The sequence below is a fragment of the Ipomoea triloba genome, chromosome 13, assembly GCF_003576645.1.
Source record: "Ipomoea triloba cultivar NCNSP0323 chromosome 13, ASM357664v1".
Classification (NCBI taxonomy): Eukaryota; Viridiplantae; Streptophyta; class Magnoliopsida; order Solanales; family Convolvulaceae; genus Ipomoea; species Ipomoea triloba.
In genome coordinates this window covers 18,035,156-18,056,255 of record NC_044928.1, presented here as the reverse complement: position 1 = coordinate 18,056,255, position 21,100 = coordinate 18,035,156, and the positions used below count along the sequence as shown (strand labels likewise).

At 39.6% G+C, this 21,100-nt stretch overlaps 1 protein-coding gene across 2 annotated transcripts; it reads right to left on the bottom strand.

The window, feature by feature from the left end:
* Positions 1–6,787: 6,787 nt before the first annotated feature.
* Positions 6,788–12,836, bottom strand: LOC116002215 (tobamovirus multiplication protein 2A). Of its 2 annotated transcripts, none has more exons than XM_031242287.1 (7): positions 12,706–12,836; positions 11,936–12,255; positions 9,590–9,689; positions 8,891–8,971; positions 8,710–8,814; positions 8,145–8,360; positions 6,788–7,162 (listed from the first exon to the last, which is right to left on the bottom strand). In XM_031242287.1, the coding sequence occupies exons 2-7, from the start codon at positions 12,172–12,174 to the stop codon at positions 7,055–7,057; spliced, it is 849 nt and encodes a 282-aa protein (XP_031098147.1). In that variant the 5' UTR covers positions 12,175–12,255; positions 12,706–12,836; the 3' UTR covers positions 6,788–7,054. The 2 variants fall into 2 exon arrangements, with proteins under 2 accessions (XP_031098147.1, XP_031098148.1); XM_031242288.1 differs by having other exon boundaries at positions 12,681–12,824.
* Positions 12,837–21,100: the final 8,264 nt, after the last annotated feature.

Sequence of the window (21,100 nt, the reverse complement as noted above, 5' to 3'; positions counted from 1 at the left end):
CAAAATACTACCATGTAATACACAGAATATATAGTCTAAGTGAATTACAGAATAAAAATTTTAATATACAGAATACACAGAATGAAATGTTAGAATACACAGACTCACTCGACAAGATACACAGAATATAAACACAAGTATTAGTAAATTATAAAGTGTTATAAGCATAGGTGTACCTTTCAAATTCAAGTTCTGCTGGTGTTTTTGGTGTTGAAGCAGATGGTATTGAAGTAGATGGGGCTACTTGTTGCTCTGTAGGCATTCTAGAAATATTTTCAACCAATGTTTCCAACATGGTTGCTATCTCAGGAGATCTTGGAGATGTCGTTGCTTCTCTTTGTTGTTCTCTTTGTGTTGTTGGTGGTGGGGTCTTCTCCAGGGTAGGCTGGGCTGGTTTTCCTCTTTGTGATCACTTTCTTGGGGATGGGGTTGCTGTTGCTGGTGCTTTTGTTGCTGGTGCTGCTGCTGCTGGTGGTGGTAATGTTGTTGCTGGTGGTGGTGCTGCTGCTGCTGCTGGTGTTGCTGGTGATGTTCTTGCTGGCTGTTGATCCTCAGAATGTGGTGGTGATGGTGTCGGAGTTAACAGCTGGAAAGAAGGTGCATAGATTTCAGGAGAGATGTTCCTCATTGTTGCATAGAATGCAGCTTCAAGTTCAGCGACTGCCTCTAAGAAGCTTGGCTCATTGAAGACATCATCATCCTTTAGCAGGCTCTCGGTTGGGACCAGTGGGCTTGGATTTGGACTTGGTGTTGGATTGACAGTGTGGGAGAAGTTGACAAAAGTGTTCTTTATGATTTCAGCCGCTGAATTGTTGGTTCCAATTACAGCCATGACTTCTCCAAATTCTGCAATGCTAGAACTCATTTTCTTCAGAGAGTCAGTAACTCGTTGCACAGTTTCAGACTCAATTGGTTTATGAGTCACTTCCTCCTCAAGCATTGGCCTTCTGTCAATCACTTTTCCTCTACCATACTTCCCTGTCTTCCTATGCATTTTAAGCGTTGCTTTAAGGTCTTTTGTTGTCCATTCTCTAATGGTTGGAGGGTTTTGTGTGAGAACAAGACCTCTGATCTGGACTCGATCAAGGTAAGAAAGCTTCAAAGAATAAAAAATTTAAAAAAAAACAAAGATTAGAACAAACATTTAGTGGTTATGATATATGACTTATGGTTTAGTATTTAGGACCATGCACAGAGATATATAAGTGAATACACATAATGAATAACTACAATACACAGAATATTACTCAGTAATACACAGAATGTGAACATGAATACACAGAAACCTTCAACAGAGTACACATAGAATACACAGACTCAAGTAAGGCATTTTATTCAATAATTTATAGAATTATAAGAATAAGTTAGTATTGCATACCATAAGGAAAGTTGCAGGGCCACTGTATGAGGAGTCATGGTTTGATTTCCAGGCATCTGCAGTGTCTAGCAGGCTCTTTATGGTGTAAGCACACCAATTCAGTTCTTTGATTTTACTCACATCTTGCAGTGAGTATAGAATCCTGTAATTGCAGAAGGTGTTCTTGTAGCCCCTTATCAGTGTTGTAACCACGAAGATGACAAAGTCACGCTTGAACATGTCACCACTGTCTTATCTCTCGACAATCTTGTTTAGCATTTCAGTGGTTGTTGGGGTTCCCTTCTCTACCCACCATCTCAGTCTCCAATCCCTGACCAAAGCATTGAATCCTTCAGTCTCATTACTGGAAGTGCCCTCGACGACAGGGATTTTGCCACGCGGGAGTCCATGTGTAGACTGTACATCATCCTCCGACAAACACAGCTCATCTTCACCATCTCCAATTTCAATGGAGCATCTTTCTATGTCCATCTTCTTTAATATGTGCTTGACTAGCACACCATCACAGTGAGTCACCTTGATGTCCAGTAGTGGTCCAAATCCTATATCCTTTACAGCTTGATGCTGATCCTCGGTTAAACTACTGACAAGGGTGAACAATTGCTTGGGAGTTGTCCGAACAATAAAGTATTTCTTTGGTTGTGGGTTGTCTTCTACTACTTCCTTCCCCTTCCTTGTTCCTTTTGTTGCAGGCTTCTTTCTCTGTTTTTTTTTGCTTGTCTTCTGGTTGTGCTTTTGACGTAGCTGCACTCTCTCTCTTTCTCTTTCTTCTTTCTAAGGCAGTTGCCAGTACTTGATCGCTTTTATCAAAGCTTGACATTGCTGTCACATAATAGAAAAGACAGAATTAACATGCTAGAATACACAGAATGATATGCTACAATACACAAAGTCTTTAACACTAATACACAGAAGCTAAGCCCTAGTATCAATAACCTCAACACAACAATGTGGATAAAATGCTAGAATAAACAGAGTCAGTAAGAAGAATACACAAACACATTAACAAGAATACACAAACTCATTAACAACAATACACAGAATATACTTCTCATTATTATCAATCACCAAGAATGTTGGAAACTTTGGAATCAACAATGTGGGATGGTAACATTATTGTATACACAGAATGATATGCTAAAATACACAAAGTCTTTAACACTAATACACAGAATCTAAGCCCTAGTATCAATAACCTCAACACAACAATGTGGATAAAATGCTAGAATAAACAGAGTCAGTAAGAAGAATACACAAACACATTAACACAAATACTCAAACTCATTAACAACAATACACAGAATATACTTCTCACTATTATCAATCACCAAGAATGTTGGAAACTTTGGAATCAACAATGTGGGATGGTAACATTATTGTATACACAGAATGATATGCTAAAATACACAAAGTCTTTAACACTAATACACAGAATTTAAGCCCTAGTATCAATAACCTCAACACAACAATGTGGATAAAATGCTAGAATAAACATAGTCAGTAAGAAGAATACACAAACACATTAACACAAATACACAAACTCATTAACAAAAATACACAGAATATACTTCTCCTTATTATCAATCACCAAGAATGTTGGAAACTTTGGAATCAACAATGTGGGATGGTAACATTATTGTATACACATAATGATATGCTAAAATACACAGAGTCTTTAACACTAATACACAGAATTTAAGCCGTAGTATCAATAACCTCAACACAACAATGTGGATAAAATGCTAGAATAAACAGAGTCAGTAAAATATTTACCTTTTAATTCCGTGTGTTCTTGATAGTCGATGAAGGTGTGTATTTGTTGTTGATCAATGCGTATCTGTCCTGATGTTCTTGAGTTCTGCTGTGAATCGTTTGTGTTTTGCTTTTGCTTGAGAGTGTTGCTTGCTTGGTCGGAGTGCAGCGGGAGTGCAGTGAGTAGAGCGAGAGAGTCGGAAGCTTGTTAAGGAAGACTCTCCATCGCTTATATACTTTAATTAAAAAAAATAAAAAAAAATAACGGTGATTGGATGGACTAAACGGCGTCCGTCCCATTACTTAGTGGAACGGCGCCGTTTAGTCCCACGGTGCACATTGCTATGTGCACCGTGGTGTAGGGTATAACAATTGACAAATCGCACAACCCCATTTACAAGGCTATGTCGTGCTAGTCCAAGCACAATAGTAAACCGACCCAAGTGGACTAACCCCATGTCAACCCAAATGAGTGTAGCGCACAACCCCATTTACAAGATTATGTCGTGCTAGTCCAAATACAATAACAAAACCAGCCCAAGTGGACTNGTGCACCGTGGTGTAGGGTATAACAATTGACAAATCGCACAACCCCATTTACAAGGCTATGTCGTGCTAGTCCAAGCACAATAGTAAACCGACCCAAGTGGACTAACCCCATGTCAACCCAAATGAGTGTAGCGCACAACCCCATTTACAAGATTATGTCGTGCTAGTCCAAATACAATAACAAAACCAGCCCAAGTGGACTAACCCCATGTCAACCCAAATGAGAATAGCTTACAACCCGCATGGACCATGGTCCACACAGCTGTGTGGACCAAAAATAAAAAGTGCATTATTTTTGTACTGAAAGTACATTATTTTTGTATTGTAGGTACATTATTTGAAAATATATATCAAATAATGTACCTTCAGTACAAAAGTAATGTACCCTAAAATAATGTACCTACAGTACAAAAATAATGTACTTTTTATTTTTGGTCCACACAGTTGTGTGGACCATGGTCCATGCAATAATGATTGCTTACAACCCTGTTTAGAAGACTATATTGTATTGGTCCAAATACGATAGCAAACCGGCCCAAGTATATTAACGCCATGTCAACACAAATGAGTATAGCGAGTAAATAAAAGTGGAGGTNCCATCAAAGTCGGAGGACTAAAAGTGGTTGATTTAAAAGTTGAGGACTAAAAGTGACGGTGCCATCAAAGTCAGGTGACCTCCACTGGTATTTACTCTGAGTATAGCACACAACCCCACTTAAAAGACTATGTCGTGTCGGTGCAAACATGATAACGAATCGGCCCAAGGGAACTAAGCCCGGCAAATTATTATGTGGACCATAACAAAAAGTACATTTTTAATATATTAAATATATACTAATATATTACTAAATGTACATTATATAATATAATGTACATTCAGTTCACAAATAATGTATATCTCCTGAATACAATGTACATTTTTAATATATTAAAAGTACATTATTTTTATACTAAATTTACATTATTTGATAGTATGGTAATAAGTAGGGGTGGGCATTTCGGTTCGGTTTATCCGAACCGAACCGAACCGAGCCAGTAATACAAAACCGAACGGTTCGGGATTCTTGTAAACCGAACGGTTCGATTTTTAACCGAACCGAACCGAACAGTTTAGTAAAAACCGAACCGAACTTTGTTAGGTTTTAATAATAATAATAATAATAAATATAAATATATATAAATATATATTACATATAATACATATATATTAAATTATATATATATCCTAACAATGAATAAATTCATTCAGTGGAATAAACTGAATGAATTTGGCCAAATTCATTCATCCAGTTTACTGGAATGAAATCTCAGGTTTGGAAATTCATTCCAGTAAACTGGAATTCCAGTTTTGGAATATTAGTTCTATTTTTATTTATTATTTATTTTTTTTGAATACAACTGGCCCTATTACATTGTAACATCTGTTCATCTAATACTGTTAATTTTTTAAATTTATTTTTCAGCATTAAATTAATTTTATTTTTTATTTTAATTTGTTTGAATTATTAATTTGTTATGTTGGTATTTAATATTTAGATATTAGACTTTGGATTTGAGTTATGTGATGTTTCATACATAGTTATTACGGTGTCCCGTCAAGTCGCAGCGCCCCCGACCGCATTGTCGCGTATGAAATATTGAAATTCGGGGGCCGTAAACCGAACCGAAACCGAGCCGAATTAAATCCGAACCGAAACTGAACCGTTTCAAACCGAACCGAACGCTAATGTTAAACCGAATGGTTTAATTTTTTCTAAAACCGAAAAACCGAAACCGAAATCGAAAAAACCGAACCGAAAACCGAAATGCCCACCCCTAGTAATAAGGATTGAACTAACCCTATGTCAACCCAAACGAGTGTAGTGTACATTGCCATATCTGCACTTTAATCACATTATTCTAGTCTTACCGTTCACTCTGCAATTGAGATTTTTACTATTGAAGAGATTTACCTCTAATAACTTTAATCGCATTATTCTAATCTTATCGTGTTCCCTCTGCAATTAAAATTTTTACTATTGAGAGATTTACCTCTAACTAACCTTCACCTAATCGGACTACCAGAAAGTGGTTCCACTCCTCCAAATGCACCCTAAATCATAATTTGATCAAGGTTAAATGGTAAGCGATGCAACAGAACTCATATTTCAAACACATTCCTCCCATAAAGTTCATAAAAACTCCTCCAAAACCTGTTTAAAGTTGCATTTCTTAAAAGAACTAGTAGACAACTACGAAATACCCCCTCCGTCCATATTTTGGGCAAATTATGCTGTGGACCCAGGTCCACCTTGCAAGGTGGACCTGAGTCCAAAACTACGTCGTTTTTGTCTTTTTTTTTTTTAATTAGTAAACATATTGCTGAATATAGAGTTGTCCAAAAATGTGTGAATTTAGAGGTTTCAAAGTGTAAATGTAGAATATAGAAATCATGAATGTAGATTTATGATTGTGTGAATGTAGGGTTGCCCAGAAATGTGTGAATGTTGAGGTTTCAAATTGTGAATATGAAATATAGAAATCGTGAATGTAGAGTTATGCATGTGTGAATCTGTAATAGAGTTAAGAAGTTCTAACAAAGTTCTAGCAACTTGTAGCCCTGTAATGTGTGAATGTGAAGTTCTCAAGTTGTGGATGTGGAGTATAGGACCTGTGAATATAGAGTTTTGAATGTGTGAATGCATAACAATATGGTAATATATTTACTAAACATATAATCTTGTAATGTGTGAATGTAGAATTTACAAATTGTAAATATAGACTATAGTGTATGTGAATGTAGATCAAGGTCCACCTTGCAAGGTGGATCTGGATCCACGGCATAACAACCCCATATTTTGTGTCTGATTCAGTTAATAAGACAGCTATTTTTAATTCAATTTTTCATAATATTAAATATAGTATTAGTATACAAAATTTATATATTTAAAAACTACAAAAAGTACTATTGAACACAACAAATCAAATTTAAAAATAAGTACAAATAGTTAAGAAAATAAACAAAGAAGAAAGGATAGTTGAACCAAAGAATAGTAAGTAGGACATATAAAATGAAACAGATAAGTAATATTTATACACATTTAACCAAAATTAAAAACATATACGACCTGCTAGAATGCATTTTTTTTCATTTTTATCAAGGAGAAGAAAGAAAATTACTGAATATCTTTCAGCCTTTGGGTTTCATATTCATATGTTTGTCCCTTAAGATTAAAAACAAACAGCAGTTACAATTAAGGATTCGGAAACTCTGTTTTGTGCATATATCCTTCACACCAAAAACCGTCTCTAAAGATACACACACTAGTACCAGCCAATCAAAATTCAGCTCACATAATCGTGCATGATGACATACGTCAGAAACCCAAACCGTTATTACATTATGGTGCAACGACCTCTTTCCTCGGCTGGTTGTCCGTTTGTTGGTGGATAGCGGTTTGACTCGGAGGGATTGTACGTGAACTCTGAAGTGTCAAGCCCATACTGTGTTCAACAACAAAGTGGAAAGATAGAACACGAATCATCATATTGGGGAAAAAAAACGAAAGCAAGGATAGAAACTCTAAGTACGTTCATTTGAATTACGGAGTAATATTTTCAAAAGGTATATCCATGCATATTATACATATGAAAATTCTACCGCTTTACTCAACAAACAAGGAATAAAAGCATGCATCTAACAAGCAGAAATTAAGGCTTCTCGAGTACCTTGGAATTCCCTATCAGAAATAGGTAAAGACATCTCTCTAGATGCGTGTAACTAGGAAATTAAAAATTATGGTCATCTTTGAAAAAATAAATAAATAAAAAATAGGAGAATAATTAGAGCAAACCAGACCTATCATGGCCAAACAGTATCCAGCATAACAGATATGCAACAAGATAAACCAAACAAGTTAAAACAATAGGAACTGAGTATATAATATATGCATGTTGTTAATTTAAAAGATAGCACTATAGATATAAGGGTGTGTTTGGTTCGAATATGGGAATCGGAATTAGAATGGGAATCAAATACTTGGTAATTGGAATGCATTTTGGTGAAAGTATTTTGCATGTTTAATAGTAGGGTGGAATTGAATAATTACCAATATATATGTTTGGTTATGTATGACCATATAACCGGAATAAAAGTGTTAAAAATACAAAAACAAAAAATCAAGGCAATTGATCTTAAGAGTGACGATGAAGTAAGTAGGCAATGCAATGAGGAAGTCGATGAAGTGAGTAGGCGATGAAATGAAGAGAGATAAGCCTGAATTAATGGAATGATACCTGATTTAAATTAGGTAATTTGTTTTGTAATTATAGGGGTAATCAAATCCTATACCTATGTTTTAAAAAGTTGTCAACCAAACAATATAATGTGTATGACTTTCATTCCCATTCCTTGTGTCTAACCCCATGAACCAAACACACCCTAATATATGCTTGCAAGTGCAAAGGACATAACCAGAGAACAGACCTTCTCCCTCATACGTGCGCTCCAAGCATCATTGCGGCTTGGTCGAGAATCAAGGGTACCTGCAACAGGTACACCTGTGACTGGAGCTGGTTGCCTGTTGTTGATTAAGGGCTGGCGGATCTGTTGTCTTGGACCGCCAATATACTCATCATCACTATCATAGTCTGCTGGTCTGTTTGCTGCCCTTACCACAAGAGCTAACAAGAACATTAAAGCCTGTAATAAAAATGCACCCACTCAATTGGCTTTTCTTTGATGCCTGAAATTTTTCACTACGTGATACACTGATACACAGTACTAACAAGCACTCCCTAAAAGGGTTAAATATAAATTCATATGAGTGGGATAATAGCAATAGGTCATAGGTGCATTTTGCAACTTATACAACCACCACAATGAAACAGTGTTTCCAGTAGGGTCAAGACTTGGTCTGAACAATCTTTACGTTCAGCACATATCAATTAGGCCAAATGTAACAAACTAGCATAACATAACTTTGTTAATCCAAGCAAATGCAGGTCTAAGATCCTTAAATAAACAAATCGAGTAAATCTAACATATTTACCTCCAAAACAACTACCCCAAGGGCAACCCATTTGACAATTTTCCAGTTGTCTTCTAGGAATTCATATATCATATCAAAGTTACCCGTTCGGTCAGTTGGAATTTCCTGATAAAAGTTCAATCATTTCTCTGATAATCAGATAAACCGTTTTTAACTTGAGGCAAACTAAAATAACACTTACCTTCTTCCAACTTTTATCAAAGAAGATAAACGCAGCAGCTCCAAGTTCAACCAGGATCAGCAAGATCACCAATACTGAATACTGTTGATGTCTTAAGGAACCCAACAATATATGGAGGAAAGTGAAGTGCAAAAATGGGTATACCCGTTGAAGTGCATCTATTTACACAATTAATCCTAAAAATATTATACAGCCATACAGGGATTGCATAAGAAAATGCTAATTCATACACAATTTCTTGAAATGTCTCTTGGGTGCACTATAGTCTGGAAATCAGAGGTCGAAAACTAACTCCAAATATGTGAATAGGAGAAAATGTTGTGATATGCTAATCAATCATGGAACATTTTTTTATGGTTAACATTTAAAGATATGGAGTATTAATTATAAACTGGCCCTAGTGATATATAGCATTTGTAAAGATCTCCAACTCCTAGACCATAGAGCAATACAATTATGGGCTTAACACCAATTAGTTCACTTCAAACCCAAAAGTTGACATTAAATTGGATGGAAATAAGTAAACAAAGCATGTCAATAAAATTGGATCACTATTAACACACAATTTTTAGGACTTCAACTCTTTAGCCACCACCAGGGTGATATTTTAACATTTATATACTATATATACTACCAGCAAAATTGTTATAAAGTAGTTTCCTGTCTCATTTATTGTCAATGCATAAACAGCTAGGATACACAACTCAAGCAGCACCCGTTCCTTGTTGCAGCTCCAATACAACCAAAGCAAGATATTACAAAAAGCAGCACTCCAACACCAATAAACAAATATAAAAACCTGCGGGCATAATGCATATCAGTTAGCATCTGCAAGGGGGGAAGTTAACAGAAACAGATTTCTCTTTGATAGTTAAAGAATAAAAAATGAGTCAGAATGATACTACTGGAATCATAAGATAAAGTATGAAAGTTGAGGAATTTGTAAGGCCTTTGAGCGAATGTTAATGGAAACAAAAATATATTCAAGATGGACCAAAATTCAAGTGTCTCCAAGGTTCATTATGTCCCAATTAAACTTGATCCTCTCACTCTGTCAATGAATTAAATAATCAGTCATGGACAACATAAAATATTGCATTAATCATTTAATCTTTGATTCTTTTCTCCCCCCACCGCCTCACTAAACCCTCAAACCACACCTAACACACTCTCCATACAGTTGGCAAAATCCATCACATCATCAGCCAGACACATTTGATCGATATGGGAGATTGGAATAGATCCTTTAAATACAAAGAGAACTTATTGGAATGTGAAATATATACCTAAATCCTATGCCAAAAAGCCCAATTAACATAGTCTAGGATCTTTCCTAAATCATTTTAGGAGTCTAGGAGATGGACTTCAACAGGATGATGATGGTTATGTACATTCTAGGAATTACACACCATATTTAGGGTCACTTATCCATATTGTACTCGTGTTGGACATGAAAAAGACACCACAAAAAGGTGTCCTAATGCATTTGTATTGGACACGTGTCCCCTCACCCAGACAAGGTTTTAAATTCTCGTTGAAATTTAGATATAATAGATAGTTTGAGGAATAATCAGGGATCAAAAGACACCAAAAAAACAAAAAATGTTCCCATTAAGAGAGGAGTTCCTTTTCTAATTCTCTCTATTGTGAATGAAGCCTACAAATTAGGTTAATAGGTTCACAACTGAAGTTGAGGGGAAAAAAGAAATGTTAGTGAACCATTTGACAAATATGCTTGACACAATTTGACATGTTCAAGGGTCAATCTTTATATGTATATAAATGCGGTCTGTGTAGTGTGTACAGTGTGTGTTTGTGTGCATTTATTAATTTACAACTATTTTATATTGATCAATATAAAGTTTAATTGCATTCATATATTTTAAATACTATGTAAATCTACTTGTGTTTTAGATTCAATATACAATCTAATTACCAACTCAATCTAGGTGATTTACTTTTTGCACAAAAGAAACTTAACAGTAAGTTGATGAGTTGCAAGTCTCTTGTTTAGGGGGGAAGAAAAAAACAAAAATTGTGGAACCAAGCAACTTAGAAACTCACTGTCCATTTTCAACCATGTGAAACTCAAATCTCCAACAAAATTAGCACTTTACAGAGCATCAGAGCCCAAGCTGATACTAAAATCAAGAGAAAATAACTAGAAAACAGAAACCACAATCTGTTGTTCAAAGTTAGTAATTGATATAGCAGGTTCAGCAAACAATGAAGGGAGGGGGCAAAGGTAACCTGAAAGGTCACTTACTATTCCCCATTCCCCAACATCAGTTGCTAGATCTATCAAATTTCTATGCAACAAAAAAATATTAATGGCCTAAGGCTAAGACAGTTCATGGTGATGACAAAGTCAGTTTAGGGGTTACTAATAGCACCTTTCTCTTCACTCCATCTCCATACATCTACCTTGCCCCATTAAGGATTTTAATTTCCACCAACTCAACTAGTTAACCTTCTTTTGTTTCAAATAGCAGCAAAAAATAATAAAAATAAATAATAAAAATTCTACAAGCAACAAATTCAGATTACATCTGACATTGCTGTTACTGGTTTTTCCCAGCTTTCACTTCCACCATGCCCAACCTAGCTTACATAATATGTATACTCAAATTTTTTTTCCCTACATTTTTGTAAAAGCCAACATTCCCTAACTTTTTATTCTATCCAATACACAATTCACGCACCTGTTTTATAGTGTTCAAGTATAAATAATCCCACTCATCAGCCCCACATCAGAAATCGAAAATAGAAAACAATGAAAAAGAAGCCCTACTTTTCTGAGTTCTACTCCAAGGATTTATTTTTCATCTACTTGTATGCTAATCATTTTCCAAAAGTATTAGAAAGGGGCACTAAATTCAAATAATCATGCTCTAATAGAAAAACGGCAAAAGTAATACATCAATATGTGCACACCGATGAGACAATTAACTGAAATGCAATGAGAAGAATAGATGCAACTCATCACCTAGCACACCACTATCACATCAAGAACCCATAGGTAATGTTAAGAAGATCCATTCATACCACTCTTTTGGAAGGTTATCGAATATGTTGTTGGCCAAAGACACAGCCACGAGCATAGGTCGACCTAGTTGCACTAATTCGCCACTCGAGGGTGGGATGGGATGCTCATCACCAGATGGTGAATGGTTTTTGTACTCCACAAAGAGGTAGATACCATATCCAACCATGCCCAGACCCGCAAGGGTCAATAAGAAGTTGAAGAGTTTCAGCAAGCATTCCAAACACCCCTTACAAGCCATATTGTAGAAAAAGTCCCGGAAAAGCTCTCAATTCGCAGCTCCAGAGATACTTCTCAGCTAATTCATTAAATCCTCACCTTTCTACAACAAAAACACAACATTTACCACATATCGAGAAGCTTAGATATTGCAGCAACATACAAATAAAATCGCATCTTTTAAAACAATTTCAACGATATTGCAAATCCCCTTTAAAAAAATATATAAAATAAAATAAAAAGAAATACTCCGTAACTAAAACTTCTTAGACGATGAATCCAAGAAATAGAAAAATATATTATAGAAATGGAAATCCATTAAAATCGTCAGGCGAGTCAGGCGATTAACAGAATGATCATCGGAGGATGGTGCAATGCATAAGAAATCATTTCCATATGCAATAAATTTTACAATTATTCAAGAAATTAAGCATTGCGATTAAGCTTATCAGCACCCAAAAAGCCGTACAAATTGTAAAGGAATTTATTGCAAAATTAAAAGCCAAAAGAGTAAAGAGATGAATTTACAGGAAAGGCGAGAAGCGACGAATACCAGATAACAAGCTTAGAAGATTCGAGCCTTCCAGGAGATGGAGACGTGGGAGGTGAAATGGGTAGAAAAATTGAGAGAGAGAGAGAGAGAGAGAGAGAGAGAGAGAGAGAGAGGTGTGAAACTGGAAACAGGGAAAGGCGAAAAGGTGAGCCCCGCTCTATGTTATGTTTTTTTTTTTTTTTTTTTTTTGACTCAGTTCCCTATCAATTGAGAATATGCTCCCTGGATTATATTCTTTTCTTTGTTAAAGTCCCCTAATTCTTTGATATTTACATAGATGCCTAAAAGATTTAATTCCACATTTAACCTTTAATTATATTCACATTTCTAATTTAAATTCCCAAATAAAATTGGAATACGTTACTACTTTGATTAATTTCATATTTAGTCATCCATTACAAATTTTGTCTAATCCCTATAAAGTATGATGGCTAATAAATAAATTAATGAAATTGGTTAAACAGTAGTTGTGGCACTAGAGATTCAGATTGGAGAGGGAAGCCGAAAAATGACGAAGAGATGCAGGAGAGGGAGCCTAGTTAGGGAGACAATGACATTGGAGACAGAGAAGTTAGGGAGACAATGACATTGGAGACAGAGATTAAAGAGATGCGACAATAGGGGATAGTAATGCTAGATATAGAGGGCAGAGACGTAGGTGGTGATGCTAGAAACTGTGGTCAAAGATCGAGTCAGCCTGGAGACTAAGGTCAAGGAGAGATGCGATGAGTTGAGATATAGTGGTCACAAAAGAGGGTGTTGATGTTGAAGATGATAGCCAAAGAGAGGGGTTGCAATGTCAAATATAAAAGCAAGAGAGCGAGGTAGCAACGCTAAACACGATGGCCAAAGAGGGAGATGGTGATGCTGGAGGTGGATGCTAGAGAAAGAAGCTAAGCAACAAACGAAGAATAAAGGAAAAAATGAAATAAAGAAAAAGAAAATAGGAATTCTATTTCTTCAAAATTTAATAAAAAAAAAACTTGTTAAAGTAGTTTTCCAAAATTTAAAAAGTTCTTCTATCTTTCCAAGGGTACTACCCTTAGAAAATTACTCTGATTTTTAAATTAAAGAAATGACAAAAAAAGGGAAATTTTATTTTAAAATTTTTTCATTTCTCTAGTTTTCTAAAAGAAATGGCAAGTAAATATATTCTCAATTTTTACAATTTTCTATTTCTCTAATTTTTCATAAATATATGTTTTTTTAGTTAGTAAGCGCACCCAAATATTTTCTAATAAGTTTTCTCCAATACTTATTCCTTTTTCGACTCCATTGAATATCCGTTCAATGAATTTTGGATGTAAAATGTTATGTTTTAATCTAGCTATCAAAAATAAAATTAGTGAATTTGAAAAATATTAATTTTTAGGATTTCACAAATTAGACATAAGATTTAATAATTTTTAGAGTCACTTCTTCTAAATTATTAAAATTTCAAATTATTTATTTATTTATTTATTTATAAATTCTATTAATTTTGGCATCAATTATGTTCTATTGAACACTGAATATTTACATTTTATATAATGCGATATATTTAAGTATGAAGATATGCATCTACCTGATGGATAAATACTACCCGAATCTACCGCGGGTCTGCCCGGAGCAGGAGTACGGGGCCGACCCCGGCCCACCCGGCTGGGCCATCTTGGGCCGACCCCGGCCTCGTGAGCCGACCCTGGCCTCATAGGCCGACCCTGGGGGTCGTCTTGGCCAAGCTCCGGGCTCGACCACGACCTCGGGTCCCGGCTTGACGTGGTCTTCCCGGCGCAAGATGCGGTCCAAGGCGGTTAGAGTGGTTCTCTCCGAGCGGTTGGGCCTAGAATTAGTATAAAAACATGTAACATTGTCCTATTGAGACATCTTCAACTACTTGGTCCTAACGACATTCTTGTCCTATTATTACATAATCTTGTAATAGCTTTCTCCTTTATTCAATATATAAACTACCTCCAAGGTACACTTTGATCCATTACTTGTCATACCCCCTATAATCTTATCGGGTTTATTGATTTGGGCTACTCGGGTTAATTAAATCCATCATTGGTGCTTTCATTGAGAGCTCGACATACAAGCTCGAGCATGCTATTCCTTTTTCCACTGGCTATGGCAAGATCTAGATCCAACTCCGGCAACTCCCACGGTTCGCGTGGTAATCGCGCTCCCTCCCGTGCCGGTGATCCTAATGGGACGGCGAATCGTCAAACCCTGCCCGTGAGGTCGGCCGGCGACCTTAGGGACGTGATCAACAACAATCGCCAGGCCGAGCCGACCCCGCCGCCTTCACCTCCAGCCCCGGGCTTCCAGGAGGGGATGGCCGCGCTCCGGCAAGCCACCACCGTGTTGACACGGATCTTGGATGGACTCCAAGAGAACTTCGCGACTCTCCCTCCCAATCCGTCAAGACGTGAGGAGGGCCCAAAAACACGCCGACCTCGTGCACCCGAACCTCACGCGGACGTAGAGGTCAATTCACCTCGGCCCTCGACAAGGAGGAAAGGGGACGAGGCCACTCGAGGTCGACCCGCACAACGCGAGACAGGAGGAGCCCGGCCGACCGGGCTACCAAGTCCGCTTTCGGACGATTGAGCACACGGGTCCCAGTCCGCGAACGCCTCGATTTCGGACCCCCCAACGAGGCACCCGCCGACGGGTCAGCTTCACGTAGGGCCCCGAGCCTTGGGCCTCGCGCTCAACCTCGACGAGAGCAGGCCTCGTGCATAAAGCAATCCGGGGAGACTCATGGTCGACCTTCGAGCTCTCACAACAGCGAGATGGAACAGTTACGTAGGCGGATGGATGAGCTCCAGCGTAAGTTGGAAGCGCGAGAAGGGTCCCCGGAGCCTCAGGAGGTGTTGACCTCCCCCTTCATGGACGATATCATGGTGGAACCGCTACCGAGGGACTTCCGCTTCCCCACTATCAAGATTTACACGGGGTCGACCGACCCCTGAGCTCACCTCAACAGGTATCGAGCCACCATCATGATGGCAGGAGCGAGCGATGCCGTCATGTGCCGGGGTTTCTTCGCGACCCTCGACAGCCAAGCGCAAGACTGGCTCACCTCCTTGCCCGAGAGATCCATCTCGACCTTTGCAGACCTCTCGAGGAAATTCATGTCATACCTTGCTACCGACACCCCATAGGTTCGGCCTAATCTCGCGTGCGCGTTCGAGGTCGACCCCATGCCCCGCATGAGCAGCCTTCAGTCACAAGGTCCCGTGCCTTAACGGCTCAAGGCCTAAAAAAGAATAGCACACAAGGCGTAGACAAACCTCGGGGACTTGGACGACCTCGGGGAGGCGGTACACGAACACACCACACACGAAACATGAATGAAGATAGCAAAAGATCATAGACAAGGGGGAGGTGTTCATCATACATCATCAACATAATAATAAAAGGGGCCAAACCTCATGGAGGCGGCCGCCCTTGAGGTGGTACACGAACACACGAGAAATGGCGCAAACAAAGATAGAAAAATGTCATAAATACAAGGAAGATGTTCGTCATACATCAGCAAAATAATAATAGGAATGGTCAACATGCAAAAAGTCCCTCATACATCATCAAAGCGGAATAAAATGCAAAGCCCACTAGTCGCGAGGCGGGTCGGCAGTCGTCCTGGCGGGTGAGAGGTTATCCATACCCTCCGGGATGTGAATCTGATCCAAAGGAGTGGCAGCAGCCGCAGTCCCGAGCCCAAGGGAGGGATCCGGGAGGTCGTCAACGAACTGTGAGGGCGAAGCGGTAGCTAACTGAGGTGCAGATGATGACCGGAGCTCGGCGGCAGCGTCCGCTGGTTGGGCAGACTCGGCCGTAGCAGCTGGATTAGGGTTGTCAAGAGCTAGCGGTAGACTCAAAGCCTCGGTGTCAAAGGACGCGTCTCGGCGGCGAAGGGCAACATATAAATCCCGCTGCATGGTGTACTGACCCACATCAAACATCAACACCCCCTTTGAGGCCAAACGCTCCTGACCGGCCTCGGTAGCAAGCCATCCGGTGACAATATGCTCCATATGCGCGATGATGTGGCTCTCGACATTTCTCCGGTAAGCCTCGGATTCCCTGTAGTGCGGGATCTCGAGGATGAGGGCCTCCTCGCACGACTTGAGCTCGCCGGCATACTTCTTGGCCTCCGCAGCATACTTCTTGACCTTAGCAGCCTGAGCCTTCTCCCGCGCCTGGTACTCCCGATCCCCTAGCACAAGCACCTTGCTCAAGTCAGCAGTCTTCCACCGCTCCAAGAGAGTCTAGCGAAAGAGTAACTACAAAGAAAAGTGGAGCACGCACGAAAAACAGTTAATAAAATATAATCACAAGGAGAAAGGGTGTCATTTTTTCCTTACCTCAAAGGCGGGACGAAGGTCGGAACCCTCCTCGAGGATCTTTGAATCACGTGGGGACATAAGACGACGAGCAACGGTCTCCAAAGGCATATCACCCTCGAGAAGGGACACTGTCGGAGGAATCTCAGCGGGCCACCCCGCCCTTACACCTGATGCGGAAGAGGAGGGTGCGCGAGGCAGGGGATTGATCGCCAACGCCAGAGGGTCGATGGACACCAAGGCCGAGGTCAGCCGGGTGGACTTATGGCTCCGCGACTGGCGCGTCTACGGGCCTGAGGGTGGCGATGGGGGCACGCGGCTGCTCTCACCCGTCTTCTATTGCTTGTGAGCCGGGCGCGACTTCACGCGGTTCACAAGCTCCTCGCAGGACAAGGGACGACCGGCCATATCTACAAACCAATCACAGCAAGTATGAGTGTCACCAAATCATAACCACAAAAACACAAACACAAAGAAAAATCCACACCAGATGACTCCAAGTCAGGGGCGTCGAGGCCGACCGCCTCAGGGTCGTTGGATCCCTCGAGGTCGGCGGCGGCATCTTTAGGGTCGTCCTCGGAGCTAGATAGGATCTCTACCACGAATCGGGGTGGAGGAGGAGGGTAGCGCTCAAAGCCAAGGCCGGTCAAAGCCGACTCCATCACCAACACGATAGCGTCAATATGATTACCGTCACAGACCGCTATAGAGTGGGCCCGAGCTCCGAGCCCGGCGGGGCCTTATACTTGCAAAAATAACCCGCCCAAGAGACACTAAACGGAATGGAGGGGCCGGTAGAAACAAAGACGAACAGGGGTTTCCAACTTTTGTTTGACGTCTTGAGCTCGTGAAAAATCTTCCTATTAGAGCAGGTCGAGAAACCCGCGAACCCCTTACCAAGAGTGGCCGAGGAACACCTAATATTGAAAAGCTCTAGGGACGGGGTCGCACCGATTTTAGCACACCTAATCAAGAAAGCAACTAGAAAACGGTGGGAGTTCGACACTAGTTGCCCCGGCGCAATACCATAATAATTGAGTACACCAATAACGAAAGGGTGAAAAGGGGGAAGCGTAGGCCCATCTCGAGGGACCTAAGGTGGACACTAAAAAAGTGTGGTGATGGAGGCTCTAAGATAGTACTCCCTGGGGGAGGTACTACCATCTCTACGGTGGGCACAAGCAACGAGCGGGCGCACGCAACGTCGTACTCATCCATAGAGACGGTAACCTCCCTAGGAAGGGTGGAGTCAAGCTCAGTATATTTACTCCGAGAGAAAGGCTTCGGGAGACTAGTAGGCATGATTGCCCGGAGGGGCCGAGCCGCTATAGGAGGATGTGGAGGTGGCATAACGACATCCTCGGGCGGAGGGAGAAATAACTCTAAAGGAATGGGGGCGTCATTATCCATTGGCAAATCAAGGAAACTAATCGAGTCCGATAAACTCACATAGGGGTCGGGGGGAAGACAATGGCATGCAATGGAATGAAACGCGTGGAACTCTAAAGAGAGGGGAATTACTAACCCGACTCTAAGAAGAAACGAAGTGGGGATTAAAGGTGAGACACGAGGCGGACTCGGGCTCAGAAGTGATGGCTTGGGCTCGAAAGGGACGGCTCGGCTCGGCAGTGACAGCGGGGTCGGCGGCGTCGTCTTCGGCAGGCTGGCAGCGTGGTGGTGGGATGGTGACGTCGACGGCGGTGACAGCTCAGGGTCGGCGGCGACGTTGACGGTAGGCTGGAAGCGTGGTGGTGGGATAGTGACGTCGACGGAGGCGGCAATTGGGGTTCGGTAGTGGTCTCGGCAGTAGGGGCGACGGTGGTTGCCCAGCGACGGTGAGGTGTCGGCGGCAAGGTCGGCGGGGGAGGTCTTCTCGTCGGAAAAATGGGGAAGATTTGGGGATAGAGGAAGACTTGTGTTCTTGTGTTGGTGTGGGGGAGAAAAAATGAAAGAGAAAGGGGATTATATAGAGGGGAAGAGAAGAAAAATAGGGGAAAGTGAAAAGTGGTTTTTGAATTTTGAAAAAGAGGTTGGGAGGAGGGAGGTGTAAGTGGAGTTGATGGTGATGTGATGGTTGAGTGTGGGGATGTGTTGCAAGTTCCAAGACTTTTTATAGGGTGTAGGAGTGGAAAAGATGTGATGGGTTGAACTAGTAAGGGATAAGGATGACTTGGGGTTTGGAATTCATCTGCTTGTAGACTCCTACTGCGATAACAATTACGGATGACCCGGGAGTGATGTGAGATAATATTTGGAGGCGATTTTTTAGGCATGGATAATATTTTGGCGTGATTTTAGGCGTAGTAGCGTGGTTCGGGGTACAATTTGTTGCTAAACTACTCTCTTTCGCTGACGACTTCTCGCAGCTCAGAGAGTGGGGGACTGATGATGGATAAATACTACCCGAGTCTACCGCGGGTTAGCCCGGAGCAGGAGTACGGGGTCGACTGGCCGACCTCATGGGCCGACCCCGCCCTCGTGAGCCGACCCCGGGGGTCGTCTTGGCCGAGCTACGGGCTCGGCCATGGCCTCGGGTCCCGGCTTAATGCGGTCTTTCCGGCGCAAGACGCGGTCCAAGGCCGTTAGAGTGGTTCTCTGATCTCCGAGCGGTTGGGCCTAGAATTAGTATAAAAACATGTAACATTGTCTTATTGAGACATCTTCAACTACTTGGTCCTAACGACATTCTTGTCCTATTATTACAAAATCTTGTTATAGCTTTCTCCTTTATTCAATATATAAACTACCTCCGAGGTACACTTTGATCCATTACTTGTCATACCCCTTATAATCCTATCGGGTTTATTGATTCAGGCTACCCAAGTTATTAAATCAATCACTACCTATTCCACATGATTTCTAAAATCTAAAGTAACAAAAAGAGGTTTCATTTTGAAGTTCAAGAAAGGTTGAATAATTGATTTGGTTCAACTAAATCCAATTATTGTTCACCACACCACGTTCCAAAAATATATAAAGTACATTATTTTAACTCATAAAATGCATCATTCTAACATATCAAGTACATTATTCTAACTCATAAAATACATTATCTTATCAAGAAATTTTATTATTTTAACACATAAAGTACATTATATATTATTCTAACTCATAAAATACATTATTCTAATACATAAAGTACATTATTCTAAATCATAAAATATATTATCTCACCCCAGAAATTTTATTATTTTAACACATAAAGTACATTATACATTATTCTAAATCACAAAATACATTATTCTAACTCATATGGTACATTATTCTAACTCATAAAATACATTATCTTACCATATAGATTTCATTATTCTAAGACATAAAAGTACATTATTCTAACTCATAAAATACATTATCTTATCCTAGAATGTTCATTATTCTAACACATGCACGGAACAAAAAAAATAAAATCAGAATAACATTGTTTTTTTACCATGATCCACAATTCCACACAACTTTATAGACCATAGTTCACACAATAATTTGCAAACTAAATCCCATGAGCTAATTATGTGTTCAATTAGGCAAATATATTTCCAATTTGGTCCATCCAATTGCATTTTGGTTTGTGTTGCCGACTCAGCCGACCAAATTTAGATATTTTGGGTTAATTTAAGAAGAAAAAAACGCAGGGACCTAATTGAAAATAATTGCAAAACAGAGTGTTGATACAAAAAGCAACTTATAAGAATCAATTTACTCTGATGTGGTATTATTTATAAAATTTTAAAAAATAAAATTATTTATTTACGTTGTTTATATATGAATTAATCATCTCATTACAAGTTAATAAGGAATTTGCGCAATAATTAAATTAAAAAACAGAGCTCATTTAATAACGTATATTATCAAATGAAATGGAATATAATTAAAATGATAATTTGATGCTGCTATAATGAAATTAGTGGTGTGAAAAATAAAACTAAAGTTCAAAGTCATACAATAACATACATTATCAAATGAACATGAAGTGTAATTAAAATAAAACTTTAGCATTACTATAATTAAACTACTGTGTATAGAAAATTAAACAAAAAAATAGAGTTCATTCAATAATGTATATTACT